The sequence below is a fragment of the Haemaphysalis longicornis genome, unplaced genomic scaffold (assembly GCF_048455015.1).
Source record: "Haemaphysalis longicornis isolate Haplotype H1 unplaced genomic scaffold, Haemaphysalis longicornis Haplotype H1 scaffold_1, whole genome shotgun sequence".
Classification (NCBI taxonomy): Eukaryota; Metazoa; Arthropoda; class Arachnida; order Ixodida; family Ixodidae; genus Haemaphysalis; species Haemaphysalis longicornis.
The window spans coordinates 445,599,557-445,613,816 of NW_027526203.1; the positions used below are offsets into that span (position 1 = coordinate 445,599,557).

The following is a 14,260-nucleotide window of genomic DNA, read 5'->3' on the forward strand; positions in this document are numbered from 1 at the left end:
CCAGGTCTAGAATCGGCGCGTTAAACCAGAAAATCAGTCAGCAATCACGACAGACCTACCATAAGACAATCAATCGCGCAGCTTCAATGAAATGCACTAATGCTTTTGCAATCCCACACGTTAGAACTGTTAACTTTGTCCCGAATTTTTCGAGCTGATGTTCCTGGTACAGCTAGGTTGAATTCATACAGAGGCCATAAAAAATGTAACTTGAAATTTCACCTCCGTAAATTTTATTTACGTTCCTATTTTCTTCTCTGTAAAAATAAAGATATCCATAAGAACATCACAATCACTATCATTTACACCACTGCACGCGGCACGCGGAGAATTCCGTGCAAACGAAGAATGGCAAAGAACTCGGAACAGGGTTATCCCATTATGTATGCAGCTCAGAGCCCCCAGCGGCCATTCGGGCTCACGGCATCTGGCATGCCTTGCAACGACACCCACCACCGACCTATTCAGTCCTCGCTGAAGCCCGGAAATCGGGACCGGTGCGAAAATGCTCACGCTGGGGCGAAGCAGACCGCTGCGGGACCAAAGAACTGCCAGGTGCATGAAGAGGGCGGAGGTGATGTTCCTCGGGTGAACGTGAGAGCCCTGGTTGACCGCCAACCAATCACACGGCAGAGCCTCGACACCCCCCATTTCCGTCTGGAGAGACAGCGCGCCAACTCCACCGGCTTGCCTTTCGGTCCCAGTAGCACCAACAGAGAACAGCGGGAGACCTACCGCCCATCCAAGGTAACGCTCGAGACACTAAAGCAGCACCACATTCTCCCGCTTCAAAAAAAATCCACACTCTTCCCGCGGGCGCAGTTCTACTGCCATCTCTGCCAGCGACACCTTGACGAGGTTGGGTACGCTGAAAAGCACATTCAGCACGACGTGCACCTTACCAAGAAGGCCGTCAGTGACCGGCGGATGGACGTGAAGAACCTCCCGTACCCGGTCGACACCCAGTGCAACGCTATCAGCGACTTAGTCAAGCAGATTGCCAAGGAGCACGGTCTGACGAGAGAGGAGGTGCAACTGCGCAGGAGAATAGCAGAGGACTTGGAGGCACACATCAAGACAACATTGCCGGATGTCACGCTCATGCTGCATGGGTCGTCGGTGAACGGCTTTGGCCTGAAGACGAGCAAGGTCGACATGGACCTGTCTTCAGCCGGAAAAGCGGACGCCGGGAAGCTTTTCATCGAAACTGGCGACCTTCTTCTGCAGTACCCCAAGTATTCGAACGTGCAGGCGGATTTCTTGTCCAGGACACCGCGAATACGCTTTAGGGACGTCGGCAGCAACATCTCCTGCGAGATCAGCCTCAACAACTGCAATTCGCTCAAGACCTCGAGGCTTCTAGACGACTACGCGTCGCTCGACCACAGGGTACAAACTCTGGGGGTCGCATTGCGGTTTTGGGCCAGCGTCTGTGGTCTCGACCAGCAAGAAAAAGGCACGCTGCCAGCTCACGCCTTTGCCCTCATGACTGTGTTCTTCCTGCAACAGTGTAAGCCTGCCGTGCTGCCTGTTCTACACGAGGTGAAGGGGGGCGATGAGTCTGAATCATATGTGAAACCTAAAGACCTGGAGGGCCAGTGGGCGTGCAAGAATTACCGCTCCGTGGGCCAGTTGTGGGTTGAGCTCCTACGTTTCTATGCGGTCGAGTTCAAGCTCAACAAACACGTCGTGTGTATCAGGAAGTCCCAGCCCGTTCTCATCGCCGAGAAGAAGTGGAACAAGCGCTACATTGCTGTCGAAGATCCCTACTCGTCAAAACGGAACCTGGCCCGTTCCATTCCGAGCGAGCGGGTGTACCTGTTTGTAAAGGGCTGCCTGCGCTCGTCAGCCGTGTACTTCCTACTGCCCCAGCTCCGGTCGGGGCCCATGTTCATCATGCTGCCAGGTCCGCCTCTCTACAAGGACGACTCAGAGTTAGAGTCGGAGTCTGACGAGGAAGAGGACAAGCTCAAGGGCAAGAAGGAAAGGCAGAGCCAGCCGCCGGAATTCTCGGTTGTGACCAGGGCAAACAACGATGATGACGGCGAGGAACAGCGAGGGGATGGTGCTAAGGATAACAATGATAAGTACCTCTCGCGCGACGAGAACGTCAATGTCGTTAGTATCCGCCGCCTCGTTCCGGACCTGGCCACGAAAGCCAAAGTTCACAAGACAACAACGCCTCTTCCCCCACAGCAGTTTGTCAAACCGGGACCGCCGATCCCTCAGGGGATATTGGACGAACTCGACCTCTGCAGTATGGGGGACTTCCAGTACAGATTCACCCGGGAGACTCTCGCCGGCGGAAAGGTGCCTCCGCTCGTCTGCTCCTTCTGCAAGAAGAGTGGACATCTGCGCGATGACTGTTCAGACCAGCGGCTTCCCGAATTGAAGAAACTTCCTGACATGACCCGGAGCTTCACGAAAATACTCAACGACGTCTGCCAAGACGTGATGAATGCCTGCGCTCTACAGCCGCAAGAAGAGGCAGATCGCCAAGATGTGCTTCATAAACTGCAGTCCTTGATTCGGGAGTCACACAAAGACGCCAAGCTGACCCTGTACGGCTCGTCGTGTAACGGCTTTGGCTTGGCACGGTGTGATCTCGACATTTGTCTGACGTTTAACAGCAGTAAAGACGGCAAGGACATCAGTCATGTCAGAATGATCAAGTATCTTGCGAGGAAGTTCTACAAACACCCAGAGCTTGAAGAGGTCATTGCCATCACCAACGCCAAGGTGCCCATTGTCAAGCTTTTCCACGTCCCGAGTGGCTTGGAGGCCGACATCAGCTTGTACAACAGGCTGGCGCAGCAAAATACGAGACTTCTGAAAACGTACAGTAGTATTGACAACCGCGTCCGTGAACTGGGCTACACCATCAAGCGTTTTGCGAAAACGTGCGACATTTGTGACGCGTCACGGGGAAGTCTGTCCTCGTATGCATACATCCTCATGGCACTGTACTACCTCCAGCAGCGTAAGCCACCAGTCATACCAGTGCTCCAGGAGCTGTACCCAGAGGGGGAGGCTAAGCCAGAAGTGATCATCGAAGGTTGGAATGCGTGGTTTTTTGAGGACGTCGACCGCCTGCAAGGCGTGTGGAGCGAGTTTGGTCAGAACAACGAGTCCGTGGGGGAGCTATGGCTGGGCATGCTGCGCTTCTACACGGAGGAGTTCAACTTCAAGGAACACGTGGTGTGCATCCGTCAGAAGGCCCCCCTAACCAAGCTTCAGAAGATGTGGAACAGCCGGTGCATCGCCATCGAGGATCCTTTTGACTTGCACCACAATCTCGGTATTGGAGTGTCTCCGAGGATGTACGTATACATAATGAAGGCCTTCATTAAGGGGAGGTCCCTCTTTGGAACCCCAACGGACAAGCTTCCCGCTATCTACGCCACGCTCGTGGACTATTTCTTCGACCCGCGGAAACTCACCGACGGACAGCGGCCCAACGACCGAGGGTGTCACCGGTGCGGCAAGATTGGCCACCGCGTGAAGGAGTGCCCGCAAGATTGGCCACCGCGGCAAGGTGTGCCCACGACAGCCGGCTCCCGGCAGTAGCGAGCGTGGAGACAGTAACGCACTCAGCCGCCAGAGAGACAACGGCCAGTGCTAACTTTGGCAGCAGGAAGATGCTAGGCATGTTTAAACAACAGGGACCAGTTTCACGTGACTGGTGCAATAGATATGCGATCTGTTGCAATAAATATGCAGTCTGAATCTTCTTCTTCATCAACATCACCTTAATCCCCGTATTTTCATTAGTGCACGCGGAGAATACCGCGCAGAAGAATGTCAATGAACTCGCGACCGGAATGTCCCGTAATGTATGTATACCTGCGTGCCACTAGCGGCAACTACGAAAATTTGTGTATTTCCATTCTGTGAATATGGATGACCTGCGAAGCTAGGCGCAGTCGACGGAGCGCACGAAACAAACCACGTTTGTAATTTGCGATTGAGTATGCTTCCTAGCCGATTAGCTAAATGAAACTTGGAAGGACTCGAGCTTTATTCTAGCGAACCCACATGGGGCTGTCTAATGTCTGTGTATCACAGGCACCTAATGTCTGTGTATCACCCAATCAGCTCGACCAGTGAAGACACCAGACCGGTCGCATTCGGCTGTTTGACGTCCACGTGTAAGCCTTCCGCCAGCACAATTGATTGATTGTGGGATTTAACGCGCCGACGCAACGCAGGCGATGAGGCGCGCCGCGGCCGGGAATTGAAGCCGCGGCCTCGTGCTCAGCCACGCGGTGGGTTTCCGCCAGCACAACAGACATGTCATCAGTGAGGGCATGAAACCACACCCCCCCTCCTCCCTGGACAGTGTCCGCTATTGACGGTGAGCGCGACCACGGGCGGCGCTGCGAATCGCGCCTCCTTGACGTCAGCTGAGGGATTCTCGCATTTGTCGTTCACTTCACTCGGGCTCGCTCTCCCTGCTGTTTCTTCACGCTCGGTTGCCGTTTGATGCCTGTCCGCACCAGAGTTTGCGTGTGCGTAACTTTTAAGTGCGAATGCACTTCTTAAGCGAGCCTGAAGCGTCCGCCGCCGTCCGCATTCCGCCGCCGTCCGCATAGCAACAGCTGCGGGTGCGCGCGCTCCTCGTCTTCCTTGGCAACGGGGGGAGATGGGCGCGCGCTGCCTGGCCGCTGACATGGCACATACCCACGTGGGGGATTGGCCAGGAATCTCCTCGTCTTCCTTGGCAACGGGGGGAGATGGGCGCGCGCTGCCTGGCCGCTGACAAGGCACATACCCACGTGGGGGATTGGCCAGGAATCGGGCGTGAGAAGGGCTAATGCACCCGCTTAAAGGAGTACTGACACGAAATTTCAAAGCTGAGATCCGCTCTAGCAATCAAGTACAACGACAACACAAATAGGTGTCTGTGAATAAATGCATCTTTCTTTCTTTGTAGTTGTGTGTGTGTGTGTGATCTCTCTTTCGCGAACATTACCGAACCGCGCAAATTCAACTCCTGCATTCGCACTTTCACATTCTTCCCCTCGGGGAAATGCGGGGAATTTTTTTTATTATAATAAGAGACTTAATATCACACACACTAGCTATTTAAAGTAGTTTTTGATACCGCTACGGAAGAAACATTGCCGGCGTCGCCCCATTTCTTGCGAGGCCAGTCCTGTGCGGAGCGCGAGGACTCGGAGCTAGGCGTCAGCACACACGATTCAGCAATCTTTCGAACTTCTAATAACCGACAATAGCGAAAATGCAACACGAAAACAAATTACTGGCCTTCGGAATTGTCGGCTTTGGCAGAAGGCATTACGATTCCCGGTAATCGTATGTAAGGTAAAACAGTTTTTACAACCTTACCGAACTATCGAAAGTATTGTATCATATCACTTTACGTTGTCATGGCATGAGAGTATGCCTACATGCACTATGGGCTGCAAAAACTGTAGGTTGAGGTCTAAATAACCCACTGTATGTATAGGCGCGTGCTGGTTTCATACCAGCCTTCTAACCAATATCGAGGTTTATTGAGCAAAACGAGTCATGTCTACGGTAAAAATACAGTATCACTACGTTGTTTAGACCTGGAGGGATATTTCGGTACATTTTCCACAGCCATATCTTCCCAATATTCAGATATGCGTTATAGGAAAACTGCACCCAAAAGCAAGAGTATGGGGAGGAGGAGGAAAAGGATGAAACTTTATTTAACAGTAAAATTGAGCTGATTAGTGGGCCGGGTCCTCAGTCCAGGACAAGAGAGTAAGAGTAATTATCTACAATTCATAGAACGCCATTCCGAGTAGACCAGGATTTGTTCTTTACGCCTGGGAGGGTTGTAAAACAATAAAGAGCTGCTTTGAAATATTCATTGGTTTCGATACTTTGGTTTGATGCCTTTCCGCACCAGAGTTTGCGTGTGAGTAACTTTTTATTATAATAAGAGACTTAAAATCACACACACTAGCTATTTTAAGTAGTTTTTGATACCGCTACGGAAGAAACATTGCCGGCGTCGCCCCATTTCTTGCGAGGCCAGTCCTGTGCGGAGCGCGAGGACTCGGAGCTAGGCGTCAGCACACACGATTCAGCAATCTTTCGAACTTCTAATAACCGACAATAGCGAAAATGCAACATTTATGCAACATTTATGTACGTATACTATTTATTGCGTTCGTTAGCGGGTGTATCAAGCCTTCAACACCGTAATCATGTTATAATTGTTCGGGTTGAGAGTCAGTTCGTTATGATAACGATGGTTACGATAGAAATTCGGAGCACAAAAGCAGCCTTCGAGTACCCTGGACAACGCTGTCTGGGGCGCGAGCGGTGGCGTAGCACAAACCTTCTCATGTATTTGCATGTGAATAAACAACGCACGCTTCGGGTATGCACCTTCTTGCACGTTACCATAACGAAAGCCAATTTGTCAAAACGGGAATGTATGCCATACAGCCTGAAGAAAATATCCACACGATCTTTGTGAGCCTCCCAAACATCTCCAAACCTATTATTAAGACGTTTGTGACGGTGCAGAAAAATGAATGCGTTGGGCAGAAAAAAAAGCGTGCATCGTGAATGTTTTTCAACAGCAATGAAAGAAAGAGCAACGAAAGAAATAGGAGATAGCCGCTTTATTTCCTGCTATGCGATGTGCGTGTAGGGGCCCGCTGCTTGGTAAAGAGCATCTCAAAAATACTGTAGGGAAGCCTCGAGGAGCTCTGAGCGCTGAACCTCGCGAATAAGCTAATAAGGACTAGTTACACACGACCTTCTAACCGATGCCGTGAAAAAACTTGTTCTCTCTCTCCTCGTGTGTTGCAAACTTGTGGGGGATACAGCTTGAAATTATTTAGATGTGTCAGAAGCTGTAAGAGATAACTGAATTACTAGAAATACGCTTTGTAATACACTACAGCATCAAAACAGGCGATTTCTAGCACATTCACTGCTGCCCCTCACTAGCGGAGTGTAGCAGACGACAGCGGCGCGAGTCCCTAAGCCGACGTCAGAGTCAGGGGGCGCCACTCAAACATCTGCGCAAGGCTGCGTGGAGCGTCTACGCCGAGCTTACCTGCGTGAAACAAGCTTCACGTACGTAGAAGCTTGCGTAGAAGCGCCACGTACGTAGAACTTTCACGGGTGGCCAGTGCGCATGCTTACAACGCAAAGGGCCTACATGAGTCTCACGGACGTACGTGACATTCGAATTTTTACGTTGCGGTGTTTACGTTGCTTCCGTACGTAGAGTTGACCAACGTGGCGGCGTGTGGCCCTCCCGCTTCACAGCGAAAAAGCTTCGTCGCTGATCCATCAGTGCGATATCGTGTTCTAAGCTTTTCATTTCGCCTTCAATTTGCAAATTCTTACCCTCACCTAAAGCTTAAATCGACAAACAGCTTCTGTTTTCAGATAGAAAACGATTTTTCAGCGTTTAAAGCAACGAGCTCGCAGTATCACGACTGGCTACAGCAGTATGCGTCTGTTAGTAGATGGCGCCAGGAATAACACGCGGTTATGGGCGGTGAGCGCATTCATCCAGGACCCAGGAGCCTCACCAACGCGGAATCGGCAGTGCGATGGCAGTTCTGCTCCGTGATATCCTTCCGAAAGTCGCATCCTCCGTGTGAGTATAGGAGCTGTGCAAGCGGAGGTCCGCCTGCGGTAATGTCACGATCTCCATCGGATTTCTCCGCTGAAATGCTCCCTCGTGTGAATACCGCTTGACGTGCGCGGGCTGCCGGGTGCGGCGCACGTCAGTTTTGTGTGGTCACGTGGACAGCTTTGTTTATAGAAAATCCAACCTTTCGCGGCACCCGCTGAAAGTGAAACTGCGATTGGCCGCATTAAAAACGTCTCTAACCGTAGCGCGCTGAAGCAAATGAGGTTTCCACACGTGATCATTAGGTCATTAGCTACTTATCGCAACAAAAAAAAAAAGATAATTTTTTGTGTTAGTGCCCCTCCAAACCGTGCGGACAGCAGCATGGCAATTAACTTAGGGTGAGGGAGGCCTATAGATATTAAAAAATACCGGGTCATCTCCACTAACGTGAAACGGTAGCCAAGCATGCAGTGTATAAGCGTATTCTTGGCGCCTTGGCGTTTTTGCCAACTGAGATGAAACCGTTGGGGGTAGTGGTATACAGCTTTGCTGTAAAAGTCTCTTGTCTTTGGAGCACAAAGCTCTCTAGCGCGAGGCGTAAACGAGTTTCCCGGTGTTTTAGTACCGTGACTACATGAGACGAACGACGATTACGACGACTACGACGACGACAGGAGACGCCAACAGCCCCAGCCCCGAAGGGGCTTCGGCCCTGCACTGACAGAATACTTGAAGACAAGTCAAAATTACCCCTGACACTGAAAGAGTTGAGAATTTAGACAACAATTGTTCCGATAGGGAAATTGGGCAGCCCTTATTGGAGCTACATTGATTCAAGGGGCAAGGTTCAGCCATCACTGATTGAATTATAGCTGATAAAAAAATTGCCCATGCTACCAGATTCTTACCATTCAGTAGCAGTGCTTCAAGGTGCCGCTTTCATCTAAGGATTTGAGATGATTTGAACGTATAAAGCGCAACGCACGTTGTCTCTTGGCAGGCTCTGCAAATTGTGTCAATAGTGGGACAGGCAGTTCACCTACTGCTGCCTTTATAAAATTACCGCATTTATGTTTAACATCAAATCATAGTCATCATGCCAAGTTTCACTTTTTTAGAGCAGAATATGTTTCCTTTAAACCATGTGGATCTACTATCAGCATACTCATCAATTGTTCTTGCAACTTGATACACTTGCCAGCTAGCCTAAATCAAAGTAATATACTAAGCTTTAGTATAAACAGCGGAGCTGTTCTTGGGCTGGCCTTGACGACAATCTCTGTTGGTTTCGTGTCATGATCTCTCTGGAGAAGGTTTCTCCGGCGCGCAAAAACCGGTTCCCACTATAGAAAGAATTCATAAAAAAATTAAAAAAAAAAGCTCCTGGGGCCTTCAAATTTTTATATAAGACGGCTTATATTGCCCCTGAAATAACGCCTTCCCAGAAATGCATTTGTGTTTTGAGGTGAAGCCGGCTTTAGAGGGATCGGTGTGAGCTTGTTATTAATATAAATTGGTTTTTCAACGTTGTGTGTTGTTGCACAGCGAAGTATGGCCATTTACGTGGGAGTACGATTACAAAAAATCACTCTAACTCTTGTGTTATTCGAAGTATCCGGAAACAAGTTAAATGACAATTAGCCGCTAAGAAGGCGTTATCAGTGCGCCAGGTTTCATTTACGTGTCGTGATTAGTTAGTTCACCGTGACGTTGTAAACGTTACGGAATTACTGTCTGCTGTAAATAAATAGCATCTACGGAGGGAGTATGGTTACAGAAAATGTAAAATTTTGGTTTACTGGAACTACCAGGAAAAAAAAAAATTATATGACAATCAGCCGCTAACACGACTCGAGCATTACGCACAAGACGCCGAAGCAAAACGGTGTCTTTGTAAATACAACCAACAGCTCTGCTGTTTCGGCAGATTTTACGCTGGGCGTAACTGGGTTTTCTTAGCAAGAGGGAGGAGACATTCTACTGGAAAAGCTTGCTGCACTATTTTCGGAATGCTTGAAGACCCAAAAAGTGCCCATAGCCTGGAGAAACGCCAACATTATTCTGATTCATAAGAAGGGAGATACCAAGGACCTCAAGAATTACAGACCCATCAGCCTACTCTCAGTCATTTACCAGCTCTTTACCAAAGTTATAGTTAGCCGCGTAGGTGACAGCCTGGATTACCAACAACCCCGAGAGCCGGATGTGTTTAGGAAAAGGTACTCAACCATGGATCACTTTCATGTTGTCAATCAAGTGATAGAAAAATCCGCAGAATACACTAAACCCCTTTACATGGCATTTCTAGACTATGAGAAAGCGTTTGATTTCGTACTCACCGCAGCTGTGCTAAACCCATTAAAAGACCAGGGAATAGAAGAGACCTACATAAGCCTCCTAGACGACATACGTAAGTGATGTATACGGGTGGGATAACACTACACAAGCAAAGCGATACATTTCTGATCCGAAAGGGAGTAATACAGGGAGATACCATCTCTCCAAAACTATTCACAGCAAGTATGGAGGGGTATTCACCGGGAAAACACACGAATAAGGATAAATGGAGAATACTTCAGTCATTTTAGGTTTGAAGGTGACATAGTCTTGCTGAGTGAGACTGCAGAACACCCGCAAAAAAATACTTGAGGAACTAGAATCGGAAAGCACGGTCGTGGGGCTAAAAATAAATATGAATAAATTCAAAGTAATGAGGAGGAGGACTAGGGAGAACGTTTATTAATATTTTTTAGTGGTTGGGCGCCACTCCACCGGGGTCTTGTGCCACGTGCGACAATTCCCGGCGGAGGAATATCCATGCCGAAAGCGCCCTCTTCAACTCAGAAAACGAAACGCTAGAAGAAGTAAAAGAATATAACTACTTTGGACAGATGGTTAGTGCTGGCTCCAACACCGAGAGAGAAATCCGGCGCAGAATCGGTATGGGCTGGGGAGCACTCGGCAAAAACTCCTAAATAGTGCAAAGTAAGCTACCTCTATCACTTAAAAGAAAAAATGTACAACCAGTGCATACTACCGGTAATGACAGACGGTGCTGCAACTTGGCGCCATGCTAAAGAAATGGTAAGCAAACTTGGATCGGCTCAACGGGCCATGGGACGAATAATGACAGGAGTAACACTTAGAGACACGAAACGAAGTTCCTGGATCAGGGAACAAACTCGAGTAGATGATGTCATGTTGCAAGTAAAGAAGAAGAAATGGACTTGGGCTGGCCATGGAGTGAGACGAACCGTCAACTGGCGGACAATTAGAGTAGCAGAGTGGATGCCAACAGATGGATCTAGAAGAAGGGTGATGATATAGGGTAATCCAGTGGCCAGTAGTGGACTCGAGCTGTGCAGGGCACGAGCGGTTGGAAGTCCATGGGAGAGGCCTTCACCCTGCAGTGGGCCTAAGTAGGCTGTTGATATTGATGTTGTTGTTGATGATGATGAACTGAGTTTAGCTTTTTTTATTACAGTACTTCGTTACTTATTGCTGGAAATGTGTAATAATACGATATGGAAACCTCTCCAGAGCTAGAATCGCTCTAGAGTTAAAAAATGCAGTACAGAACTTTTTGCACCTCCCAGACATACCTTCCTTCTTCTTTTTTTTTTTTTTTTTTGCTGAACCAAGGGACAAGATAGCAGATTATACCTCAAAACAAGGTCAAAGAAAAAGATGACAAGGTAGTTAAAGCCATGCAACAAAATGCGCGAAATAAAAAAAACTGTGGCAATTAGTTATAACGAGGTTCAACACAGAAACTAATCATCATGGAGAAGTTCGAATTCCTGACACACTTTCGAAGCAAACAAGGCTTAATGGTGCAGTGCTCCCAAGCTTTTGAAGCAATTTTCTACGAGAAATGTTATTCCCTCAAGAACAGGTGCCTCGCAGCAAGCATAGACAGCAGGTGATAACCCTGGCTCATACCACTACTGACTTGAAAAAAGTCACCCTTCAGGCTTAAAATTGTTTCGTACAAATATATTTTCATTTCAGCTTGGCAGGAAGCACTAAACGCGAATGGTAACTAATGACGCTGTTAGAGTTTGTCGCAATGCTTGTGGCAAAGAAACCCGGACTGACAAGGCAGGGGCTTCCCTGCTGTGCACTGGGCGTTGAATTCTGGGCGTTGTTAAAGGATGATATTCTGAGAATGCTTACTCAATTTGGGCAAAATTGACTAGGTTGGCTTATTTAAATGTCTTTTGTATTTAATTTACTCACGCACCCGAGTTTTTATGCCCTTATAGAAATATGATTGATTGATTTATTGATTGATTGATTGATTGATTGATTGATTGATTGATTGATTGATTGATTGATTGATTGATTGATTGATTGATTGATTGATTGTAGGTTTTTGATTGATTGTAGGGTTTAACGCGCGGACGCAATGCAGGCAATGAGGCGCGCCGTAGTGGAGGGCTCCGGATTAATTCTGACCACCTGGGGATCTTTAACGTGCGTCGAAATCACGTACACATGGGCGTTTTTGCTTTTCGCCTCCATCAGAAAATCGGACGTCGGGGCCGAGAATCGACCCCGCGACCTCTTCCTTATAGAAGAACGATATGTGGGGCTGTAGCACACAGCAGCAGCTTTAAAGGGAACACACACACACACACACACACACACACACACACACACACACACACACACACACACACACACACACACACACACACACACACACACACACACACACACACACGCACGCACGCACACACACACCCGCACGCACGCACACACGCGTACACGTACGTAGGTTTCGTGAAACATGGGGTAAAACAGGGTCACGTAAGACAACGTCGCTTACGATGATCGGCCAGTGTCGTGTGAGACAATTCGAAAGGGCCGCAATGCTGTACAGTTAAAACAAGCATATATATAGTGCGCCTTGTACCAACAGCAATGCGCATCGGTGCTTCTATGTTTACGTGTATTTTCGTAACTTCCATTGTTTACCACACCATTATTAGTGCTGTAAAACGAAAATGCACTGCATTTAATTGCAAACAGCTCGTTCGGCAAGCTTATAAGCCCTGTCTAATTTGCGTTTGCTTTTGCCGGCTTCAGCCAATAGCACAGCTCAGCGTATGACATCATAGGTTCTGTTGCGGGGAATGAGCTAGTGGGTCGCATGGCCATTCCCTTTTTTTCCCAATTATATCGCTTATTTCATCGAAGTGTGCGTTAAAAGTGGTGTCCGTGTAATTCTAACCAGGCAATCTTTGGAATGAACCGAACCCGTGTTTTTTCTGCATCTCCCCATTAGGTTTTGTCTCTGTTACCACTGTATCCATATAGATTGTACTCTGACATCTTTAAAGATTGTTTTCTCTATCCATTCGGCGCATCGCGGCGGCTTTGCGCTGCTACACGCGAAATAATCAAATATAAATTTCTTGTCCCTTAACATCACTGGATCATTCATTCATCACCGCTGCGATTTAGCTCCTATTTGTGGCAACTTCCGTCGGCGTTACACTGACGGAAGGTGCGCTCGTCTTGTCCTCGTCTTTTGCGCAAACATAGCCCTTCGTACTGGTCACTCAGTTTATTTAGTTAGTTTTCATTGATTGATTGATTGATTGATTGATTGATTGATTGATTGATTGATTGATTGATTGATTGATTGATTGATTGATTGATTGATTGATTGATTGATTGATTGATTGATTGATTCATTCATTCATTCATTCATTCATTCATTCATTCATTCATTCATTCAAGCAGATCACGGGCAATAGTGTATAGGTCAGAATGAGCAAACAAATGCAATGCATTTGACATGAACATCAACGTTCTAGTTCACGCACTCACAAACATGACAAACGAAAAAAAAATGTGCTACAGGACATACACAGCAGCAAAAAAGAAAAGAAAGGGTGGTGTAACGGGAAATACAAAACACGTCGCAGCTGCAAATAATGTACACGAGGCAGCAGTAGCAAACGTCCAAAGGGTTTTACTGCGTAGCATTCTTTGCCGAGTATCCCCGCAGCCAGGAGCGTGCAACGCCCTGCATTCCCACAATAATGCAGATTTCGCGGAAGTTCCAAATGTAATCCTTATAATAATGTAAATGGAGATAATTGGTCGGGCTAAATTTTGAAAAACTAAAAAATAACAAAAATATAACTGTGAAACATGGTTAAGTAGCGCAGTAAGGACGGGACAAAAGTAGAGACCACACAGGACTAGCGCTAGTAAGGACGGGACAAAAGTAGTCCCGCTACTGTGCGCTACTTAACCATGTTTCACAGTTCGAACCAACTAGCCCACATTTACGCATTGACAAAAATATAAAAAAAATACGGAAAATGTCAAAACGTATACCGCATGGCATTTCCACAATGCAGATTTCGCGAAAGTTTCACCTGTGATCGTTATAAATGCGTAAATGGAGATAATTGGTCGAACGAAATTCAGAAAATGTGAAAAAAAGAAAAATATAAAATAATTACGGAAAATGGCGAACCATGTAACGCCCTGCACTTGCACGATAATGCAGATGTCGCGAAAGTTTCATCTGTAATCGTTATAATAGCGTAATTGGAGAAAATTGGACGGACAGGATTTAGAAAAAACAAAAAATTTGGCTTGAAAGAACTCACACCCAAGACAGGCGGCATAAGAATGCTACGCAAT

At 47.6% G+C, this 14,260-nt stretch overlaps 1 protein-coding gene across 1 annotated transcript; it reads left to right on the plus strand.

Moving 5' to 3' along the window:
• Positions 1-381: 381 nt before the first annotated feature.
• LOC144162235 (terminal uridylyltransferase 4-like) lies at positions 382-3,567 on the plus strand. Its single transcript, XM_077692698.1, has one exon. The coding sequence runs from the start codon at positions 382-384 to the stop codon at positions 3,565-3,567; it is 3,186 nt and encodes a 1,061-aa protein (XP_077548824.1).
• The last annotated feature ends 10,693 nt before the right edge of the window (positions 3,568-14,260 follow it).